The sequence below is a fragment of the Diachasma alloeum genome, unplaced genomic scaffold (assembly GCF_001412515.2).
Source record: "Diachasma alloeum isolate Michigan unplaced genomic scaffold, Dall2.0 Dall_scaffold_00208, whole genome shotgun sequence".
Taxonomy (NCBI): Eukaryota; Metazoa; Arthropoda; class Insecta; order Hymenoptera; family Braconidae; genus Diachasma; species Diachasma alloeum.
Window position 1 is genome coordinate 346087 of NW_021680373.1, and position 23724 is coordinate 369810.

Below are 23724 nucleotides of genomic sequence, written 5' to 3' on the forward strand. Positions count from 1 at the left end.
AAAAGTCATTGAATCAGCTCAGCTAATTTCTCAGTTATCGAAGCGCCGTACGATAACGCATGAACGAGATAGTCTGTAGCGTCAGGTGTTTCACTCGTAAAAAACCTGAGTGTATAATGAGCCGACAAAACACACAGAAACGACGAAAACAGTCGGGATTGATCACAGCTCTGCCCCCTCTGGCTATCGCACTTGTCGGCGAGCCTCTCACATTGCACTCCCGGGTTTCATCAATCCGACTCCGCCGGGTTGTTGTCAGTCGAGCGCTAGCTGTCGTGCGCACAGCGTGTCTCCGCCTCACTTGAAACGCAAGAACGTAACTGTCAAATTTATTTGAGAAATTGACTTAATTTGCGCGAGACCTCCGGCAAAAGTGTTGATTCGAATCGAAGAGGACAAACAGCGAGTGATTAATCTACAAAGTGGAATAACAATTTTCGTCAACAAAATTTAATCGAAATTTCGGGCAACCTTTGGTGTGCGCTGATGACATTGAATAATGGAATCGCGGGGAGGAAATATTTTTGATAAATTGATTCGGTGTAAGTCGCTGCTCCGAATAGATCACGAATAACAAGTGCAGAACAGGGAGATTGAGCGCGAAACTTGGACTGCTTTCAACACTGGGTCATGAGGTAAGTGGAATCAGCTGATACTGTGGCGTGGTGTTCACGAGAAAACAAGACGATTCTACCGTTTGCCGACGACGATGACATTGAAATTACGTAGATGCGTACAAACTGTATGATCCGGGAAACATTGAGTTTTGTTTATTAATACCAGACGCGCAGTAGATGCGTATCTGCTTTTATCGCTAATGACGTTCTCTCTTTTATTGATTCTGAATACGTGCGAAGATTCTATGAATATTTTTTTGGGATTTTACGTTGTTCTGTGACGTTACGAAGTTATGAAAGTATTTATTGCCTCTTGAAAGGCGTAAATGCTGATTTTACTTGAAATATTCATTTAGTTTTTGTCGAATACCTTTGGAGGGGAGCGAGATAGCGACATTGTCGTCTGAAACTTTTTTGTCCAGTGAAATGAAAGCTACAAAAAATGTTCAGATGATGAATTCGCTAGCTCCCTTGGATTCGGAGATATGTGCCGAAATCTCGAGAGTTGAAGTTACGTTGACCTATCCTTTTTAAAAGCCTAAAGGGGCGCTGCGATATGGTAGAAGTAGTAAATAAACAGTTGGTGCCAAAATTTTCTCGAATCGCGTGTGTGTATGTGGTACACTGAACGTATTGCTGGCAATTCCTATTTGTACAGCGATAATAACTGTTTACCGACTTCAACCTTCACACAATTATCATTCCTAACGATTAATGCAATTATGAATACATTTTTCATCAATGTTATTATGAATCATGGAGGTATATGAGGGATGGATGAATAACGGATTTGGAAAGAGTTGAATAATGAATGAACTAGAAAATTAGGTGAATAAAAAATTAAAGATTCTTGTTCTTCGTTCCTAGAATATACATAAATGGTGATTTTACTCCAAATATTAATTCAGTTTTTTATGAATATCTCCGAATTGAAGCGAGATAGCGAAATTGTCATCTGGACCTTTTTTATGCAGTGAAATGAAAGCTACAAAGAATGTTCAGATGATGAATTCGCTAGCTCCCTTGGATTCGGAGATATTTGCCGCAAATTCGGGAGTTGAAGTTACGTTGACCTATCCTTTTTAAAAGCCTAAAGGGGCGCTGCGGTATGGTAGAAGTAGTAAACAAACAGTTGGTGCCAAAATTTTCTCGAATCGCGTGTGTGTATGTGGTACACTGAACGTATTGCTGGCAATTCCTATTTGTACAGCGATAATAACTGTTTACCGACTTCAACCTTCACACAATTATCATTCCTAACGATTAATGCAATTATGAATACATTTTTCATCAATGTTATTATGAATCATGGAGGTATATGAGGGATGGATGAATAACGGATTTGGAAAGAGTTGAATAATGAATGAACTAGAAAATTAGGTGAATAAAAAATTAAAGATTCTTGTTCTTCGTTCCTAGAATATACATAAATGGTGATTTTACTCCAAATATTAATTCAGTTTTTTATGAATATCTCCGAATTGAAGCGAGATAGCGAAATTGTCATCTGGACCTTTTTTATGCAGTGAAATGAAAGCTACAAAGAATGTTCAGATGATGAATTCGCTAGCTCCCTTGGATTCGGAGATATTTGCCGAAAATTCGGGAGTTGAAGTTACGTTGACCTATCCTTTTTAAAAGCCTAAAGGGGCGCTGCGATATGGTAGAAGTAGTAAACACACAGTTGGTGCCAAAATTTTCTCGAATCGCGTGTGTGTATGTGGTACATTGCACGTATTGCTGGCAATTGCTATTTGCACAGCGATAATAACTGTTTACCGACTTCAACCTTCACACAATTATCATTCTCCACGATTAATGCAATTATGAATAAATTTTTTATCAGTGCCATTATGAGTAATTGAGTCATGCGAGTAATTGACGAATAACGGTCTCAGGAGACGAATGCGTGATGAATAAATCCGAAAATTGGGGGAAGGAAAAATTGAAGATATCTATTTTTAACTCCATTGTTGCCCCCTTCTCCTTCCACCTGTTATTCTCCTTTCATGTTCCGTCATTCAGGCGTTCCCTTTCATGTTCCGTGGCCGGATAATCACTGAGATCAATCATCGGTTTTTCTTACTTTAGTTGTATTTGACCGTGACTTAACAGGTTTTTATTTGGACTCTTTGGAGTCGCGCAGATGGGGCCCTGACAATATGATAAGGAGAAGAGGGCTGACATAAGAAGAGAGATACAGGTAATGCCTCATTCAGGCTTGGCGTGCGCAACATTGAGAGTAATTTCTCATGACTAATTACCAAGTAAATTAGTTAAATTTATATAAAATTATTTATTATTTTTGAATTCCTAATTCTTCTTGAAAATTCAAGAATATTCGTTATGCACAAAAAATATTGCATTGAGTTGAATTCTCAGTTGAATAGGCGCCTGAATTCTGATGATTTTCAAGCATTTGCATTTGCTTTCGATGTTCACCCAGAGACAAGACGCATTTTGAATAAAAAAAAAATTCCTCCGTTGAACTTTTTTATTTTCAACTTATATTTTTATTTCAATTAAAATTTTTTGGTGATGTGAAACAAATAATTAGTTCGTTATAAATACATTATTTAAGAGAATTCAACGGACGGTTTATGTGATGTGAATTTAACCACGAATAAAAAATGTATTTAAGTGTGAATAAAAACTTTAATTTTATTCAAATGAATCATTCTCCTGAATTTATTGTACAATTGAGATTAAGTTGATTTATTTTCATCTTTTGGGTTTGAATTATCCTCGGAATCGGTTGTTTTACCCTTTTCGGTGAGAATCAATTCAATTCGGTGGATTATTTTTCACCCTAAATTGAAAAGGGGAGCACTCCAAAATGAGGGGTAGAATACGCAGCAAGGGTTGATTCTTACGTGTGGTTTCCCGTGCATGGGGTCACTGATGTAATCAACAATTTTATATCGATATCCCATAAAATCCAATCACTACAGCACGATTATAGTAATTATTCAAAAAATATAAATATTGATTAAATATTAAAATGATGAGATGGCAGAATTTTCGAGCAATCATCAATCCTTTAGTGATAATTGATGGTAATTGAGGACCAGTGTAATGAGAGAAGATCATAAGTAAAAAGCGGGAGAGTAATTGTTAATTACTCAGGGCCATTCTTCAATGCTGAGATTTTCAATTGAATTTAATTGAATTAAAATTAAATTATTTGCAAATCTCAGGATTAATTTTGCATATTGAGTTTAATTTTTTTTAATGAATTGAGAAATCATTACAATTACCATTATTCTACACAATTTATTTATTTTTCCGGAATAAAATCTGTTCGAAATTTCATTCAAATCACTTATTTTCTGATATTTCTAGATGAAATTCTCTATCAGTCGATATATTTTTCCTTTTGTATGAAACAAACAAACAGTCGAGGGTAAATTTCGGGAATCTACAATGATTTAATTAATAGTAATTGAAAAATGTAATGATCTTGAATTGAATTTAAGATCAAATCATTTAAGAATTTTGTAATTAATTGTGCTTATTAGCCATTAAAATTTAGAAATTCTCACAATTATTAACACTATTTTATGCAATTCATTTACTTTTCCGGAATAAAATCGATTAGAAAATTCATTCAACTCAATTATTTGAAAATATTTTTGCGATTTTCACTCGAAACGAAATATTAAATCTTCGATTCATATATATTTGTTTTTTTACGACATTTATACTACGCGCAAGAGGTGGGAAAAAACGAGTTCTAATGATGTGGAAATAATCGGAATTACTTCGCCGATGGCATATTAGCCACCGCAACCTTGATGTCAACCTCCGAGATATTTTATTCCTCCGTTTATTTTGATGAGTTTTTAATCTCCCCCAGTTTTCACTTAAGCGCCACGAAACGCGAGGATGATAGGGGCGATAGCCTACCTCAACCCTGTCGGTGGAGATCTCGTAGATCTGCTGGATGATAATCTAAAAATGAACTGCTCTCGTATTTTTGAGTGTTTGAGGAGATGACGGGGTGGGGATAGACGACCGTTAGAAGAGCACGTGTTATTACCTCGGTTGTTAACCTCAATGAGTCACAGATTGTGCAAATGCGACTGTGATACTCACGATTTCGATAGAATATTTGATGAGTAGAATTGAGGCTTCATCACTATTTATGAAACTGAGAATTTTCTATTGGGATTTTTGGGGAAAAAGTAGGTTTTTGTCGATTCATTGAAAATTTTAGATGTGACGTGAATTCAGGGATGAATACTGCGGAAATTTAACATTTTTTGTGGAATAATAAATATTGGTGTAGCATATAAATTAATTTTAATGTAGAAATTTTTTATTCAACGACGAAAAAATATTGTTTCAACAAAAATTCCATATAATACCGGAAACTTCTCTAAATTTTGATGATCCAGATTGTTTTTACAATCAATGATGTTTCTTTAAAACAATAATCGTGTGCAGAATTAAAAAATTGAAAACATTGATTGAAAAAATATTAATCTCGTCCCGTCCTTCAATCATCAATTATTGTTATTCTCTCAACTGATCCGGTGCTAATTAATAATTAATTGCGGAGTCTCAACAGTTTAATTTTGTAATAAGGCAAATAACCATTGAATTCAATGATAAAAAAATAATCAATTCGCGCTGAAGCGAGCGACGAAGGAGAAATAAACATTTGGAGGAAAAAATTTTGAAAGAAACCCAAAAAAAGTTGGAGAAAATAATGACAATATTGATTGAATCATCAGATGTGCGACTTTTTTTGAATATTTTGACTCCTCCAAGCTCTGAAAAAACATCCAAACACATCAAAATGTACTGAACGTTATCGCTATTTTTATTACCAATTTTGGTTTTCAATATTTTTTCTTATTGCTGGACGTGTAAATTTGATGAAAAATATTAATCACGAATTTTTTTATTTCTCTAAACAATAAAAAATGCGTCAAAACCGTTTCACGCTGTTAAAAAATTTTGGCTGAATTTTCCGAAAAAGACATTGAATTTTATTTACGGAAAAAAAGTCAATAGAATTTCAAGTCTCTCCGAAAATTCAAGTAAAGTCCCAATTTTTAGCGGGAGGAATACCGAAATTCCACAATTTACATGAATTTTCCAATAAGAATAGATACTCACTGCCAAATTCGCTGAAAATTTAGAGAAATCTCGAATTCATAGAGAGATTTCTCCAAATTTTCCTACTTGTTCATTAATTTTTCCAGAATAATTAAACTGAAATTCACAGTTCCCCCGAATTTTCCCCTGAAATTATGAATTTTCAATGACAAAATGGCTTGAAATTTCAGTGGAACAAATTTCATTTTACAAATTTCCAAGACTTACCGAAAACTTCAGTAGAAAATTTTTAATAATGCACCGAATTTTCATATCTCATCGTTAAACCAAAATAAAAAATTGCATTTAAAGCCCCAATGTTGCGTAAGAATCCACCAATATGACAATCTCCCTCGATTTCCGCGAACTATTTCCCATTCCCCCGTTAATAAACCCATTAAAAAAATAGCGAACCCCATGAAAAACCACAGTAATTGCAGTCTCGGTACAGCTCGTTTATTGCCCTGGCCTTCCCATCGCATTCCACATAATACTAGTCTACCCTTGAACAACTCGGATGGTATCCAGGTCATTGGCATCGCCGCCCTTTCGCGATACGCCCCCTTCACTCTCTCCTCATCGTTCGCCTCACAACAATTTTAACCTCGCGTCCGTCTAGGGCTTATTGTGGTCGTTTCACGCAGGGTAACGCAGCAATAATCACAGCAATTCCCCCGCAGTCGCATAAATGATCTCTGAATATCGTAAGGGACATTCCAACGCGAATGAAAAAAATAATATGCATCTCTGGGAAATTAATGTGCAGCCCCACGAGTCGGTGGAACCACACCTCCCGTTTCTTATCCCGCAGAGCAATCAGAGTTTGAAATTCGCCTCATCCCGTACTTTCTCCAATCAGTTACAATGCGCCAGACCTTAATTCACCCAAATAGGTATGATCCTTCGTGGTATGAATAACGGGTTCTCTTTCCCTTCAGCCGCGTTGCGAGTGTCTTCTGCCTGTTTGGGGAGTCGGAGAGTTGAAGGATGCGAGTGGTGGCATTGCTGGGACTGGGGATTCTCATCCGTGGAGGAATTATAATAATTATAGGGGCGAGGGGCGTCCCCAGTACCGTGAATTGAAAAGGAGTCGGATAATTTGAAATGAAATTATTTGGCGTACATTCGGGCGACGACGGAAGGGCCGTGACTGCAGTTTTAGATACTTGAAGGTAAATTGGAATGTTGGGGGTAATCAATTGTTACGTGAATTATTACAGTTTATCGGACATTTTTATTGAAAATGCTGTGCGATAAAAATGGAAATTTTAAATTTAATTAGAAATTCTGTGAAATGCTAGATTTTTGAGTCGCAAAAAACGAGAATTCTTCCACTTACGCGAATTTTCAATAAATTGGAAATTCGAAAATATATTAACCTGAATTTTGCTGATTTCCAGGAATTTTTAGGGAATAATTGAACTGAAATTTACAGTTTCCAAAATTTACAGTTTCCAATTCAGTAGCGAAGCGGTAAACTGGGTTAAGTCGTTTTTTACTATTGGCTAGTTTTTGACGAATATCTCGGAATCTAAAAGAGATAGAAAGATTTTTGTCATGACCTTTTTTGCAGAGCCAATAGAGCGTTATAAAAAAAGTCATGAGAAAAGTTTTGCTATCTCTCTTAGATTCCGAGATATTCAGCAAAAACTGGCTAATAGTCAAAATCGACTTAACTCGGTTTACCGCTTCACTACTGAATTTTGTCCTAACAATGTGCCATCAAACTCGTCCAGTCTTTTAGAAAAAAGAAAAATAGTCCTATAATTTTTTTTCTGAATACTAAAATTCAGGGGTAATTTTTAACAGATTTATCTCTCCATGTGAAGGGAATTTTCTTCTCCTTGCAGAAGACATTAACAAACATCAGTTGAAATAGCATGTATCATGTTACAAGCGGCTTGACTCTATTATTACATGCCCCAGTGTTAATACACGAATAATTTCCACTGCAGCAGAACTAATTCTCATTTTCTCCATTTTGACACTCGTCATGTGCTCAGGCTCATCCTGTGTTTTCGTACGACTTCGGACTATGCCTCCGACGCCCACAGTTTCTCGCAAATAAAATTCAGAATGTCGTGAGGATATGACTGGAATATTTTTAGAAAATATTGTTTTTTTCAAATTACACCTAAAAAAATATGAATCATGTGAAATGGGAAAAACCTAGCGAATTCTATTGATTTTTTTCTATAGAATGAATTGCATTGAATATTTGTATTAGAAAAAATCTGCGAAGAAAAGTTCCAAAATTTGAACAAAAAAATTTTTTCTATTAAAAATATCTGAATAAAAAAATTTCATAGAGAAATTGAATTCTATGGATTTTTTATGTAGAATAAATTCCATTAAACATTTCTATTAAGAAAAACACGCGCGGAAAAGCTGTGAAAATTTTCAAGAATTTTTCAGAATTTGTCAAAAGCTAATAGAAACTTCAGCCGAAATCCCTTAAAATTATCTACCAAAATCGTTTTTTCACATTAATATGAAATCAGTTGATTTTGAATCAAGAAAATAAACATCTCCAACATTTTATGCACATCAAATATCAGATTTTTCACCGAAGAGAAAAGCGTACGTCCATCACATCTCCTTCATTAACTCCCTGATCTGTGATTCGTTTCGCTGGATTGAAACTCTGACAGACCCGATTCATCCTGTCCGTCCCCGATCCACGTAATCCCCTCACCGCCCAGCAAATACAAATTAGCCGGAGATAATCTCGTTGTTGTGACCGAACGTTATCTCCAAAAAATTGGATACAGTTGAGATAAACCGACTGTTCTATTTTGCCCACTGGGATGATCAATTACCCCAAGTATAATGGGGTAGCTCGTACACGGTTACCCAGTTGAGTGAAAGTACACCCACGTCTAGACTCGCGACATAAATCACGCCTGGAATAAGCGCTTGGTTTTAGCACCAAGCTCCCCATGCAAGAGTAAACACTGGGCATTTTGGTTACAGAAAATGTCTGTAATCTGTCAACTTCTTATTCTCTCCTGTACTTCATAAATCTCATAAATATTGCTTTGAGATTGAAATAGTCGTTCAATTTTTCGAATGGCCTGCGCGAGGATTTTCTGCATTACTTTTGTATTTATTATTTCTGCTAGTGTTTTACTGTTTTTTTGCACTATAAAAACTACATGGATACTTATGGACAGAATGAAGCATTAGTATTGAGAGAGCATTGATCTGTTTATTCATCTCGACGAGTTGTTGAAGTCGAGGGAATGCTCGGCAGTTGATGAGAACTGTTCAATTGAAGAATTAGAATTAGAATGTTTTTTAATCAAATGCTCGGAATTCAAGAATCCAAATTTCCTTAAAATTAATGAAAGTTTAGATTTAATTATGCTAGGTTCACGCTAAAATGAATGAGAATTACAAGTTGATTGTTTGATGTATAAACAACATTTTTATCAATTTGAATTTTTGTCTCTGCGAAAATTAAAAAACAGAAAATTTTAATGAATATTGAGTTCAGGATCAATTAATTCATCATTAATTGAGTCAATGTGTCAGGTGATATATTTTAATCACAAAGAAGGTACGATTTGTATTGAGATAGAATTATAAATTCCAGTTTTACTTCTATCATGAGTAGTTTAATTTTGAATTATCAACTGAAACACAAGAAAATTCTTAATATTTTTAATTTAATAATCAATTTCCTAAAAATAATTGAGAATGTTGGTTGATTCAAGTACAATAATGCGGAAAATTACTGAAATTTACGACTTTTTCTCACATTTCAAAGGAAAATCACGGAAAAATAAACTTTATTTCTCTGTGAAAATGCGAAAAAGCAGGACATTCCAATAAATCAATTTTTTTTTAATAGTGGGAAATATAGAATAATACAACAACAGAAAATTTTGTCATCTGGTTGAAAAAAACATTCCTCCCTCGCGTGTCAGTTAGCGGTGTTTCCCCTCGCCTGATTAGCCTTTCCGCATTGACTGATAACATCGATCCTTTACATTCCGTACGCGCTGGTTTGTCACTGGCATGCGTGCAATCACGAATATCATTACGACCTAGTGTTCGTTGAAAATGAGTGGGCTTGAGGTCAATTGACAGTGCTCGATGATTTCTTATCAGTATTTCGTACTGCTGGATACTGCTGTTTTGAGGTCAACAGATAGCCCGGGATTTGATTTCTTGTGGATAAGAGATATTCTCTGGATTCCCATTGATACAATACGTCAGCCTAGTTCTAGTGTGATTTTAATTTGCCGGAAATAGTCGGTTCTGATGCAACTCATTATGAAAGTGGGAATATTTCTGCAATTGTATTCAGTGAAGTGGGGAGACGTAATGGAACCGAACGCATTTATTTCTTCATATTTTGTTCATGATTTCATTGCGTCGATGAAGAATAAATAGGTAAAGAAATAAATAAATAGGAAATAGGTGAAGAAATATTTGAAGATGATTTTTTTGGAAAGTCAGTTCTCGACAGAAAAAAAGTTTCTTGCAATTTCTTCCTAAAATCACTAATTCTTGACGTAAATGCACATTTGACTTTAAAATGTTGGGTTGAAGACATTTGAGATATAGTTCTTTGCGTCAGTCGCTATCCAACTTGATTAAATACTCAATAAACGATGATTTTGTTGTTTTTTTCATGAAGAAACCAATCGTTATGAGACTGAGAATATTTTGGAAATTAAATTCAGTGAAGGGGGGAGGAACAGAAGGCATTTATACTTTCATCGATTTTCAAGATTTAATTACATCGATGAAGCATAGGTGTGTAAGAACTGAAAGATATATTTCTTGGAAATTCAGTTCTCGACAGAATAAAAGTTTCTTGAAATTTCTTCGTAAAATCAGTAGTTCTTGATGTAAATGCACATTTGACTTTAAAATTTTGGCGTGAAAACATTTGCGATACAATTTTGGGCGTCAATCGCTATCCATCGGAATTAAATCCTCAACGAACAATCACAGAGAAAAAAATTTTTTGATTTTCAGGGACATGTCACTGATTATCAGGAATTTATCCCCAATTATTAGGCATTCGTCATTGTGAAAATTAGTGACATATCCCCTTACCCTGACAATCAAAACTTTCTTCTCTCCTTTACGGTTTTTGATTTTTTTTCATGGCGAAATCGCGTATTTAACGAATTCCTCACTTCCAGAATATTAATCCACTCGTAACGTATTTTTCCGATTATTACTGGCGCCATTTCGCTCGACTAAACCGATAGGTCACTCACTATCTGAGTATGACGCGAACGATGCGCAATGTCAATGCAGAGGAAGTAAATTACATTCAGTGACAGATTATAATTCTGTTCATTCCCCTATTATCCCACGCCAATAAAAATGGCCAATAAATAATTCTGAATGCATTATCTCAATGAGAGCCCATCGACATTTGGACTCAATAATCAGAAATAGTCAACAATGTCACAAACACTTGTCAAAAGAAATTAATAAGAGTCTCAACGATAGAATTATTGGATTGATAACGCCTGCAATTGACTCCACTCGTTGGCAATACCACTGGGTCACAGTGTGATGGTGCCACTTTAACGCCTCGTCTCCCTGGATTATCTCAACCCCAACTTTTCATTCATTCTCGCTGAGAGATAAATCTGTAACGATTAAACAAGCGTGAATGGAAAATTATTCACGAGTGGTAAAGAAATTCCATATTTCATTAGAAAACAAACATGTTTGGACTGAGAGAAATAATTTATTCTGCACAAAAATCACAAATTGCACTGCGAATTTCAAGCTGATTGATCTTCTCATACAAAAACACATAAAAAATCGACCAATTTCATTATAAATAAAAATACTAATGGCTGAAGGCCCTCGGGCGATGGTCTATTGTAAGAAAATTATTTTTTTGTGTATTTTTCTTGCAATAAACTTCGTTAAAAATTAAAATTAATTAAAAATACTAATTATGAATGTCAGAAAATTTATGTATTTACTCTCCCTGTGTAATAGGTCATTCTATCCTTACGCATTAGTAAATAATAATTATAAAAATTTTTCGCTCGTCCTTTCAAGAGTGAATGAAAAAAATTATGCACAAGCGTCTAAGGAAATTCTATATTTCCCACTGAGAATAAGAATTTATTCAGTTCAAAAATTGTATACTGTACGTGAAGAACATTTTATTGATGGAAATTCAGTATTCTTAACGAGCCTGCAATTTTTTATTCTCCTACCAACGGGACAACACACAAAAAGTAATTTTTATCGAGAATAAAAAGTCTTGACGATTATGAATCCTAGACCAACTGTTTGATAACCAGAAACACTAATAATGAATGCCAAAGACGTCAATGAATGCTGATAAAGCATTTAAAAAAAGATGCTAATGTATACACGATAAAAGAGTTAACATCATATTTTCGTTCATTCAGAGAAATATTATTTTCCGGATAATGTTGAGATAATTGACAGTGTTTTCTGACGAATTTAGACAAGTTGATGATGAGAATGAGGAGGGAAGGAGCAACGTGACTCCGTCACAAGCAGAGCCCGTTAAATGAAGAGAACTAGGAATTTTTTGGATACATTGGGGGAAGAACGTCGACACCCGACGTCACCGTATCTACGGGCGTATCTACGGCGGAAAGGACAGAAATAAATTTTGGATGCCACCAGAAGCGGCGGTCTCTCCCTCAATTCCCGAAAACAAACAAAACATGCGCTGGAGAGTACACAAGATATGGCGACGTTTATACACCTGTCGAAACATTTGTAAAGGCACCGGGGTCATGTGGACTTGGTTTTGTCTATCCGGGGGAATAACGTGATGTATTGAGGGATGGGTTGAAATATTATTCAATCGGAAGGGGATGTGCAGGATTTGGAATGAATAGATGAGGGACATTGACTATGATAATTTTATGTTGTGGATATTTGTATTGTTGAATAGAAGTCTATTTAAATTATTATAGTCATTTCAGTGGGATTTTTTTATTACATAAAGTGAATAATTCATTAGTTCGTGATGAAGTTTTTATTTGGATGAAGAAAACATTTGTTTGTTTGAAAAATTATTAATTTGATGTGGATAAAAATCAAATTCGAATTTTAATAAATAATATCTGAATAAATTCATTCATTTAATCCATATTAAGTTTATTTACTCAAAAAGCTAGAGAAAAATAAAACAGCTGTGAACAATGAATAATATCAAAATACTCTAATAATATGAAATAAATAATTCATTTGTTCTCAATAAAGTTTTCTTATTGTCATTAATTTTTTATGTTTTAAAAACGATTCATTTTATGTAAATAAAAACCCAAACGAAAATGAAATTCAAATTTGAATGTATCCATTTATTTGATGCAAATAAATTTCATTCACTTCCAATAAAAAATCAGGATATTTTTTCATTTTTTTCCCCACTGAATCGAGTTCAATGTCGCTCTTCTGAAAATCAAGAATCCATTGTCCATTAAAATTCACTTTTTTTCTAACAGTGTTATTTTTAAAATCAGAGATGAATAAATAATCCATTGTATGTCTAAAAATAGTAAAATTCGAAGAATCGCGTGAAAATCGCATTATCCCCCCCCTGTATTCACATGATAACAGTTGAATAAATTCAATAGAGTACCTGGCATCCTCACAAGGGCGCCGGAACGTCTCGTCACCCTTGGAATGTGTTCAATACTGAGACAACCTTGAGACACCCTCCCCCGTGGGACGAAAAAGGATCAGTTTATTCTCTGTATAAATATCCCCCACAAGTAGCCACAGGAGGGCACGTTCCCTGATTACGTCGGTAAAACTTTCATTAATTCAGTTGACATTGACCGTCCGGGATACTCATGTAATTGCAACGTATTGAGAGGCTCAGTCTATGAGTCAATGTCGCTGTATCCGATGTTGAGTATCTGTCAATTGGTGAGGTGAAAGTTGGCGGTGAATTATGGATGGCGAATTCTCCAGTTGCGTAGGAAAGAAGTTCATAATGTGCCCACATGCGACATCAGGGAACGTAAACAAATATGAATAATAGACGTAATTGGGGACATGTGAAAAAATATGATGTTGAATCGATAGGACAATTCCTTTCAACACGCAGATGCCATTATCATTGAAATTCGGGTTTCAATTGTCTGTAGAAATTTCTGGAATGCACGTGAAAAACTATTTTATTATTAAAATTCTTGCGGATAATTCTTGTGGATTCTTGTGTTAAAATTCGAATCATTTTATTCGGTTTTTGAGTAATTTTAGACTGTTTTAAAATGTTGGGGTACAATGGGTCGTTTTTATTCTAAATCAGTACCAAATTCTTCGAATTCGATGGAAAGTTCTATTAGTTTTTGGCCCATTCTAATAAAAAATTTCGCTGTTTCACTGCGATTTTTTTTTGCGGAAAATTTTCAGTAGAAGGTATTTTAGGGAAAAAATCTGTAGAATTTCATCTTTCTATACAGCTTTTTCTATCGTGACATTTTCTATCGGAATTCCTCAACATGGATTTTCTACGCTTTTTCCACTCTATTTTTCTTTCCTCATAGAAGAAAATTATACCAAAAAAAATTTGAACTGAAGAATTTCTATAGAAAAATCGAATTCCATTGATTTTTGTTATAGAATATTTTTTTTCATTGAACATTTAAAGTATTGAAAACAAAAAAATGTAAACAAGTATGAATAGTAGACGCAAGTGGTCACATGTGGAAAATATGAAACTTAATCGATGGAATAATTCCATCGATCACGCAAATGCAGTTATAATTGAGAATCCTGTTTCAATTATCTATCAAAATTTCTAGAAGCACCTGCAAAACTTCTTATTCATCTCTTAAGTAATTTTTAAACTGTTGTGACAAAATAGTTTGTTTTTGTTTCAACATTTCTATAGAAAAAAAACTCGCAAATAGAATGCAGAATTTTTAAATAGAATCGACCAAAAACTAAAAAAAGTTCAATAGAAATCTGATGATTGTTTTGTAGTCATTGGCCTCTGCGGTCATTAGCTGATTCGAAGATATTTGGGACGTTCAAATGATAAAAATTGATCAAGCCATTTAAACATAAATTTCATCATCTTCGAATAAGCTAATGGGCGCAGAAGCCAATAACAACAAACCAACAACAAACCAACAGAATTTTCCAGCTAATTTGTCTGGTTTTTCCATGATATTTTAAAATTTTCCAAAATTAATTCTGCAATTGAATAATTGCATTATGCCGCTTTTGTTTCACCATTTCTATTGAAAAAGAACTCGCAGACAAAAACTAATAGAAAATTCAGTAGAAATCCAACGATTCGTAGTCATTGACCTCTGCGGTCATCAGCTGACTCGAAAGTGATAAAATTTGGAATGTCCAAAAGATAAAATTTGATTGTCATTTAAACTTAAATTTCATTATGTTCGAATAAGCTAATGACCGCAGAGGTCAATAACTACGAAATAATAGAAATCCACAAGAGTTTTCCAGCTGATTTGCTGGATTTTTCCACGATTTTTTTCGTTCATGAATTTATTTAAATTGTTAAAACTTTCGCGAGTGAACTCTCGCCATTATTTAATTCCACAACTGAATAATTAATTATTTAACAACTCCTCGAAGGCCATATCGAAGGCCATCATTAACAATTCACTGAAAAAATACCTAAAAAAAATTTATCACTCTTGACGACAAGTTTCCCAGACATACTCAATGCAATGACGACACGGCGGATTTGATGATTGTCACAAGTGGAACTGTTTTCAACTCTGACAATTCACCTCCTGTTGAATTAATCATTCTTGCAATTTCTGGGTGAAGTATAACGTAAGTTTTGTCTGTCTCCACTCACCAGATCCATATCTGGAGCGTTAAGAGCACTGGGGAAACAAACGAGGAAGTTGAAATTGGATTGAATGACTGGGCCCGCACTAATTGCATTAATCTTGAGTCATCTCGCACATGTGCATCGAATAATTGGTGATTAGCTCGTGCGGAGAGTCATTAGCAAGCGGAAGGCGGATTAATCATCGGAGGAAAAAAATTATTTGCATTTCAGAAAAATTCATTATCAAGGTGACAGTCTGATAGAAAGGCGGTAATGCATATTCAGTAGCTATGACGACTGATTCTCAATGATATCCAAGTGGCTGTGATTGAATAAAACTATGAAACAATGCAAAAATTGAAAAATAAAAAAAATTAAAAAATGAAATTCCCTTTCTCTTGAATTCTTTTGTTTTTCGCTGACGCGTATCGCCGTCTCTGGTACATCAGGTGCAATAAATTCACATGAGTGTGGATTTACGAATGGATAAATAAGAAACAAGTGTTCTGAACCGTTGAATAAACGAGACTTGAAAAGAAAATACTAAAAATCTTAATTTCGCGTGGTAATTTGAAGACTTCTCCGCTCGAGGAAGGCACTGGCAGAAAATTTCACTCGTGTGTTTCGCTCAGCTCTTAATGACATGCTAAATCCAATTCAAACGAATATGCATACCTCCGCAAATCGACCGCACACGACGCTTCACTGTTTATCATTGTGAATGCCGCATGATACTACTGCCAACGTATTATCTCCTACAAGTGCAATCACGCGAAATTACGTTTACCTGGATCATGTGACGAATTGATGATGCGTTTGAGTATTAAAAATCTCCAGTACCTAATGATAACTGTATGATAACTGTATCGCGAGAAGACAGAAAACATTTTTTTCCATTCGGAAGAAAATAAAGTACTGATTTTTGAATTATTTTATCGTGAGAAATTCAATGTTTTTCACGATAACTTCACCAATTCTTTGACATTCAAAAACATTGATCTACCATTGTAAAAAGAATAAAGAGAGAATGTCACAAATGCGATCAGGCGAAATTACATTTATGAGGTTCACGTGACGAATTGATAATTCATTCGAGTATCAATAATCCCGAGTATCCAATGATAACTGTATTATAATAGAAAAACACTCAACATCCCGTTGCATCGAGCGAAGAAACATTTTTTCCATCGGTAGGAATGTAAAATACTGAATTCTCATTAATTCAAAACAATGAAGGCCTCAGATTCGTATCCGTTTCCAACAATGTAGCGGTTCATGTTTATGCGCCTACTCAATATTCCCATTCCCCCGGGGGCATCAATCCGTAATAAGCAGGTACATACACAGCAATCATAGATTGAAACGTTCCCTCCCGTTTTTATCTCTTATTTTGATTCAACTAACGTAGGTGTGTATCGATTTTACTTGCAGGTGGAGGTCAATATGGAGGGGTATGGAAAGATCATCGTTATGTTGGTTATCATGGGGAACCTGCGGGCGACGAGTTCGAATCAGTGTCTCAAAGATTATCCAGGTACAATCTAAATGAATTATGAAGTCTCGTTCAAATTGAGAAAATTGAGAAAAATGAATACGATGTTCTTTTGTCATCAGTTATTTCGCCATTCGGATAATATATTTCTCTAGTGACCCTTATCAGACTTCTGATCCTTTCGGATGTGTCAAACATACAGGATTTTGATTCTTTCAATACTTATAAACTTATAAATTTCAAACTAATCACATAAATTTTATCTCCATCTTCTCCACAGAGGTGAATCCAAAACGTGTAGCCCACCTCGACGGCGAATCCCTGCTGATCCCCTTGGAGTTGACTCACCGAACAACTCAGAGACTAGCCACAAGAGTGATGAGAATATTCCTGATTGAAGTCCTGGGGTACGCAGGTGTGACCCTAAAAGAGCTGGACGACGAGTTCGACGCAATAACAGTCTTCATCAGGATGGCAGAGAGCTTCGATTCCAATGGTGACAGACGCATCCCGGAGACAATGGTGAACATGGAGGTGTGGATTCCGCCGCAGAATGACGCCACATCTCTTCTGAATCGCTTCGATGTCACGGAATGCGGAGCTATCACCTCCCCTGGGAGATTTGGTTGGTTTGTACCCGAGGAATTGAGTGACTTCGGTGACAACTGGAAGATATTCACCGAGAAGAAAACAGCGGAACGCTTCTCCATTGACGACAGCACCCTCCAACGCATCCAAAAGTCGGCAATTGATCCGTCAACTGGCGAATACTACTGCGAGGAGTCCTTCTGTAAACAGGGCATGTACATCCCTCATTATTGTGAGTCGCAGAAGAGCCAGGCATGCGCCTTGCTCCTCACATCCGAGACGAACATCACGCAAGTCGTTAAGCAACATATCGACCAGCTGAAACTGTACGTCAAAGTCATCTGGGTCGGTCCAAACCTCCGAAACCTGACGACATCTCTAACGGAAGAATACAAGGCCTCCAATAAGAACCCCAACAACCGCAAGAAATCCCTGGTCGTGCTCCACTGGACCCCCAGCGAAGTCATCCCCAACGAGCGTCAGTTCGTAGCCATAGAATTTCCAAGATGCGGTAGCAAGGATCTTAGTGTTGGCTGCACTTACGAGACGAATAGATTGGTCAAGCTTGCTTGGTCGAGGCTAGAGCTGATCGCCAAACAAGCCTGGCAGGCGATCAGTCGGGCTAGATTTCAGCCGCACATGTACGAAGACTTAATAGATCGATACAACATGATGTCGAACCGAACAGAGGACGATGTGGCTTGCAGCTGGCTGCGGGATAATTTGAATTATACACTGAGAGAATGGATGCCAGATCGTACAGACAAGAATAGACTCTACATCAGGGGGATTTTTCCGATGTCTGGAATTGGTTATAAAGCCAAGTCCATTCTGCTAGCTGCGAACATGGCCAAAGAAGCCATCAACGCCGATAATACAATTCTCCGGGATTACGATATCATGTTGCTCGCTAGCGACGGTGAGTGTAAACCAGAAACGGTGATGAAATCATTCATCGATTTCATTCTGTACAATCCCTACGAGAAGCTCGTCGGTATTCTTGGTCCCGCTTGTACGGAAACCGTCGAGCCACTTGTGGGTGTGTCCAAATATTACAGAACAATCATAGTGACCTACGGTGCTGAGGGCTGGAGCGGCAACAATCGCTCCGTGTATCCGTACTTCTTCAGAACAGTTGGTGGTAACATGGACTATCGTTATGTTTACTTGCAATTGTTGAAGGCTTTCGGATGGAAACGTGTTGCGGCACTTTCTGAGGATGGGCAAAAGTACACTGAGTACCTAGCTTACATGCAGGACTTGCTGAGAGATAATGAAATTGATTTTATCGCTAATATTAAGTATCCGAGGGAGTGGGAGCGATATCAGATAACGCAGTATCTGGAGGATTTCAAGAGCAAACGTGCACGGATTATCATTGCCGATGTTTACGATAGATTGACCAGGCAGGTCATGTGTCAGGCTTACAAATTGGAGATGTTACCGGCGAAGGTAATGTATTGTTACAAATTGCTCACTTTCTTCGGAAGAAAGCAATTAATCTGAAATCAATTTTTTATTTTAAATTACTGATTGGTTCCGCATTCCCTCAGGGCTACGTATGGTTTCTGCCTCTTTGGCTTGAAGCCAATTGGTATGACACAGACTATTACAACATTTACAACCACGAAGATGTCCCTTGTACGACAGCAGAGATGTTGGTAGCTATCGACGGCCACTTTACAATCTTCCATGCACGCTTTGCGCCCGACGAGGACATCATGCAAACAGGATTAACAGTGAGGGATTGGCGAGATAGGTATGAACAAAGATGCCGGAAGAACAACGAGGCGCCATCCCTTTACGCCAGCTATGCTTACGACTCAGTGTGGATGTATGCATACGCATTGGATCGGCTTATCAAAGAGAATCAGAGCTACGTGTTTGATCTTCACTCGGAGAAGACAGTCAATCGATTGACTGATATTATTGCTGAGTCTGATTTTAACGGGGTAAATATAACAGACAATAAAGATACAGCCGCGTGCAATTTTTTGGTATTTGATCGCAAGTTTCAATCTAATCCACGTCTTCATCTCCACAGGTATCCGGAAACGTGAAATTCTACGGCAGTACGTCCCGCCTCACCACAGTAAAATTCTTCCAACGAATAGACAACAAAACCCGAACGATCGGCACGTTCTACCCCGAAGTATCCCTCGAGAAGAACGAAGTAATCGGTGGCAACTTGACCCTCAACATGTCCGCAATCGTCTGGCTATCAAACTCCATCCCCGATGACGGATCAGAGCCGCCGGCCCGCTGTGTGCTAGGAAGCATAGCCGAGCACCTGGACGTCTCCTGCGAGGTCGCCATAGTAATCGCCAATATCATAGGTCTGAGCTTCCTAATGGCCTTCCTCATAACAGGTTTCATAATAGTGAAGCGTAAATACGACGCGAAGGTGCGCCAGCACGAGAAGGTGATGGAGTCATTTGGTCTCGATCCACGGAACACAACTTGCGGTTTGGACAAGTGGGAAATCCCACGTGATCGGGTGGTGATTAATCGTAAGCTCGGGGAAGGTGCTTTTGGCACAGTGTACGGTGGCGAGACATTCTTCCCCGAGAAGGGATGGCTGGCGGTTGCCGTTAAGACATTGAAATCAGGCAGCTCAACCGAGGAGAAGCTGGACTTCCTCAGCGAAGTCGAAGTGATGAAGCGATTTGAGCACAAGAATATCATAAAACTGTTGGGTGTCTGCATCAAGTCAGCGCCGGTACTGACGGTCATGGAGTTCATGCTCTATGGCGATTTGAAGACTTATCTACTCGCCAGGAGGCATTTGGTCAACGACCAGAACTACGAAGATTCCGACGAGATATCGAACAAAAGGCTGACGGCGATGGCGCTGGACGTGGCGAGAGCTTTGAGCTACTTGGCCCAGCTGAAGTACGTTCACAGGGATGTAGCCTCTCGCAATTGCCTCGTGAATGCTCAGCGCGTCGTCAAACTCGGGGACTTTGGCATGACTCGACCCATGTACGAGAACGATTACTATAAGTTCAACAGGAAGGGAATGCTGCCCGTTCGCTGGATGGCACCCGAGTCCCTTGGGCTCGGCATCTTCACACCGGCCTCCGATGTCTGGTCCTATGGGGTTCTCCTTTACGAGATCATCACCTTCGGGAGTTTTCCTTTCCAGGGGATGAGTAACAACGAAGTGCTGGTGCATGTCAAAGCGGGGAACTCTTTGTGCGTTCCGAAGGGTGTGAAGCTTACCCTAGAAGGATTGATTAAGTCCTGTTGGGCTGTTGATCATTCGAAGCGACCGACAGCTCCTGAAATCGTGGACTTCTTAGCCACGAACCCGAGAGCTTTGTGCCCTTGCCTAGACGTACCTCTTGCCAGTGTACAGTTAGAGAACTCCAGGCAACTTGACTATCCCCTGCACGACAACATCACTAAGTTCTCGTTGCAGCTGTCCTGGCCGCTATCCAAGAGACAGGAGGCCGCGTCAAACTCCTCGAGTCGCATATCCTCCGATCCGACTAATACTCCACTTCTGGATATTCATCACGACTCTAATGACAGTGTGGATCCTATGGTTGCGGTGCACGACGGCTCAATGCCGCTGTTTTCTGGCGAGCCTTCGAGACTATTTCCACCGATTAATATTAAACCTGAAGACATTCCACGGTATGTGAATCTGCAACCTTGTGAAATGAAAATTAGGCAGAATGGGGGATTGCAGATGCAGGAGAGATATGTTGAGGGGGATGTCAGGGAGACTGAGAGTGACTCCGTATTCTGAAGGATTCAAGTACAAAATTTTTGATATTCTGAAATAATGTGGGACTCAACTGAGGTGACACGATTTATGGGCCTTTATTCTCAAGCACTCGATGGTGAAAGCGTAATGAGTATGAAGTGGTAGGTGAAATGATGGAGAGGGTTGGGAGACTCGTTGAGGACTGGAACTCCTCTTGAGGTAGTTATTGTTTGAGGATGAGTAAGTGGGATAGTAGCTGCGATGATAAGAAGAACATTTAGGGATTGATTGGAGGGTACAGAATTCGCTCTAGCCTTCAGTTCTTTATTGTTCTGCATCTTATCCATTTCGCTAATGACCGAGTGAGTAATTTGCTTAGAAATTTCAGGGGAATGTAGAATGGAAAATGAGGGATTCAATGGGAAACAATCTATTTGATTGTGATAATAGACTTTTCAAGTGTGTGCGTTAGAATTTTTCAGTGGTGTAGCCAGTAACACATTGCGATGTTTATAGCGATATTAAGCGACAATGTTGCAATGTTGCCTGCAGCCATCGAGGCGATAATTTTATCAACATGAAGAACGATTTAAAGTACCATATCAAGGCTCAATGTCAAATGCATTTGAGCGTACACCATTTAAAAAACATTATCGAAATTTGGAACCAGATAAATCCTGATTTTTCAGGTCATGTACATCTGTAATTTGAAAACAAGGCGCTGATGTCAATAGGTATAGGCATAGGATATACGAGAGACTTCACTATTGATTTTCTACTGAGGAAATAAGTATTTTTCTTGGAATGACCAAGTAATGCGCAGCTATGTGGTCATTAAGGAAAATGTAGATACCGTAATGAATATTGTATTGTACACTCATCATCTTAAGGCAATGAGTATATTTTCACTTTCCAACTAATGGTGTATCGTTAATAAAATTTGGCTGAATTTTTCGGAAAAAGATCTTGAAGGCAATTGAGGGGAAGAAGTCAATGGAATTTCAAGTTTGTCTAAAAATTCAATTCAAATCCCAATTTTTTGCGGCAGGAAAACGGAAATAGCATAATTTACATGAATTTGTAAGTGAAAATGAATATTCGCTGCCAAATTCCCTTGAATTTTCGGGGAATTCTTTTGAAATTCCTGGAATTCCAGGCTTTTTTGAGGCATTTTATGAAAATTCATCGGAATCTGCAATTCAAGAAGAAATTTCTCTGAATTTTCCTGATTTTTCATCAACTTTCGTGAAATAATTAAACTGAAATTCACAGCTCCCACCGATTTTTCCATGAAATTATGAATTTTCAATGACAAAATTCCTTACAATTTTAGCGAACATGTTATTTTGTTAAAAATTCCCAAAACATCGGAAATTTCAGTGGAAAATTCTCAATATTGTGCTCTAGTATAACTGAAAAGTGAGCGGGATAGAAAGTTCTCACAAAACCCCGGATGCTTTAAAAATGAGAAATGTCAACTGTCAATCATTGCAATTACTCGATTGCAGAGACTGTCCCACATGTGTATTCTCAAAATAATAAATACAAAAATTGCGGTTTCCCATGTCCACGATGACTGCTTCTAAATTGGATTTGAAAGCACGACGAGAGTTTTGAAATCGACAAATGGATAATGCGATTCTGATAGAGATAATGAAGCTGGGCGAAGTCTGAGATTATATTTCGTGATAAAATGTGAGTCATTGCTTGAGATTGAATCGAAATGTCTCGTAAAGTGGAGCGTGAGCATCACAGGTGAGCCTTCATTGTCGCCCGACACTCTGTGCTTTCACCCAAGTCAGGAACATTAGTGTCTATTTTTGTAATTTTTAATATTTTTTATTCATGTGGATTATAGAATTTACGATGTACGCTCTAGTCAACACAGTCGCCTGGCAAGATTATTCGTCGATGGGTGATGTACTTTCGATTGTTGTAGCTTCTCTGAATGTATGATGTTATGAATTTTGGTATTTATTTTTACTAGATAATGTTGTTTTATGGGAAATTCAATTCTGTGATGGAATGCAATTTAATTATGGAAACGGGGGCAAATATGCGAGTACGTTATGAAGTATTATTAATTGACATTTCTTATCATGTAGAGAGAAAATATAATTCATTATTCATGTTTAATGTACCTTTCGGTCTTCTGATTTTTATTGAATATAAAATCCTCTTCATTTTTTATGAAGCCATCAGATGTTTCTATATTAGTTACCATCAGTCGGTAACATATGATCAGTCGATAGTGTAGGAATTTCGGCGACCAACAGTCGGTGGTAATTCCCACGAGGGATCTCACGGAGTTGTGAATAGATGTCGCAAGAAAATTTAATTAATTAATTATATATTTTTAATATTTGGTTAATGAATAACAATTACTTTTTGATTTTTTTATTTTCTGTTCTACTCAGCGATATTA

General features: G+C 37.2%; 1 protein-coding gene across 1 annotated transcript; it reads left to right on the forward strand.

Annotated features, from left to right (window-relative positions):
- Positions 1 to 274: 274 nt before the first annotated feature.
- On the forward strand, positions 275 to 22298 carry LOC107036360. Its single transcript, XM_015254295.1, has 5 exons — positions 275 to 635; positions 16939 to 17041; positions 17280 to 19039; positions 19141 to 19539; positions 19632 to 22298. The coding sequence occupies exons 2-5, from the start codon at positions 16951 to 16953 to the stop codon at positions 21339 to 21341; spliced, it is 3960 nt and encodes a 1319-aa protein (XP_015109781.1). The 5' UTR covers positions 275 to 635; positions 16939 to 16950; the 3' UTR covers positions 21342 to 22298.
- The last annotated feature ends 1426 nt before the right edge of the window (positions 22299 to 23724 follow it).

What these genes read in the sequence shown, in the direction of transcription:
- LOC107036360 (XM_015254295.1), top strand. Translation starts at nt 16,951, where the DNA reads ATGGAGGGGTATGGAAAGATCATCGTTATGTTGGTTATCATGGGGAAC. An exon ending in GTGTCTCAAAGATTATCCAG is followed by an intron (nt 17,042 to 17,279) that starts GTACAATCTAAA and finishes TCTTCTCCACAG; the next exon opens with AGGTGAATCCAAAACGTGTA. An exon ending in TGGAGATGTTACCGGCGAAG is followed by an intron (nt 19,040 to 19,140) that starts GTAATGTATTGT and finishes GCATTCCCTCAG; the next exon opens with GGCTACGTATGGTTTCTGCC.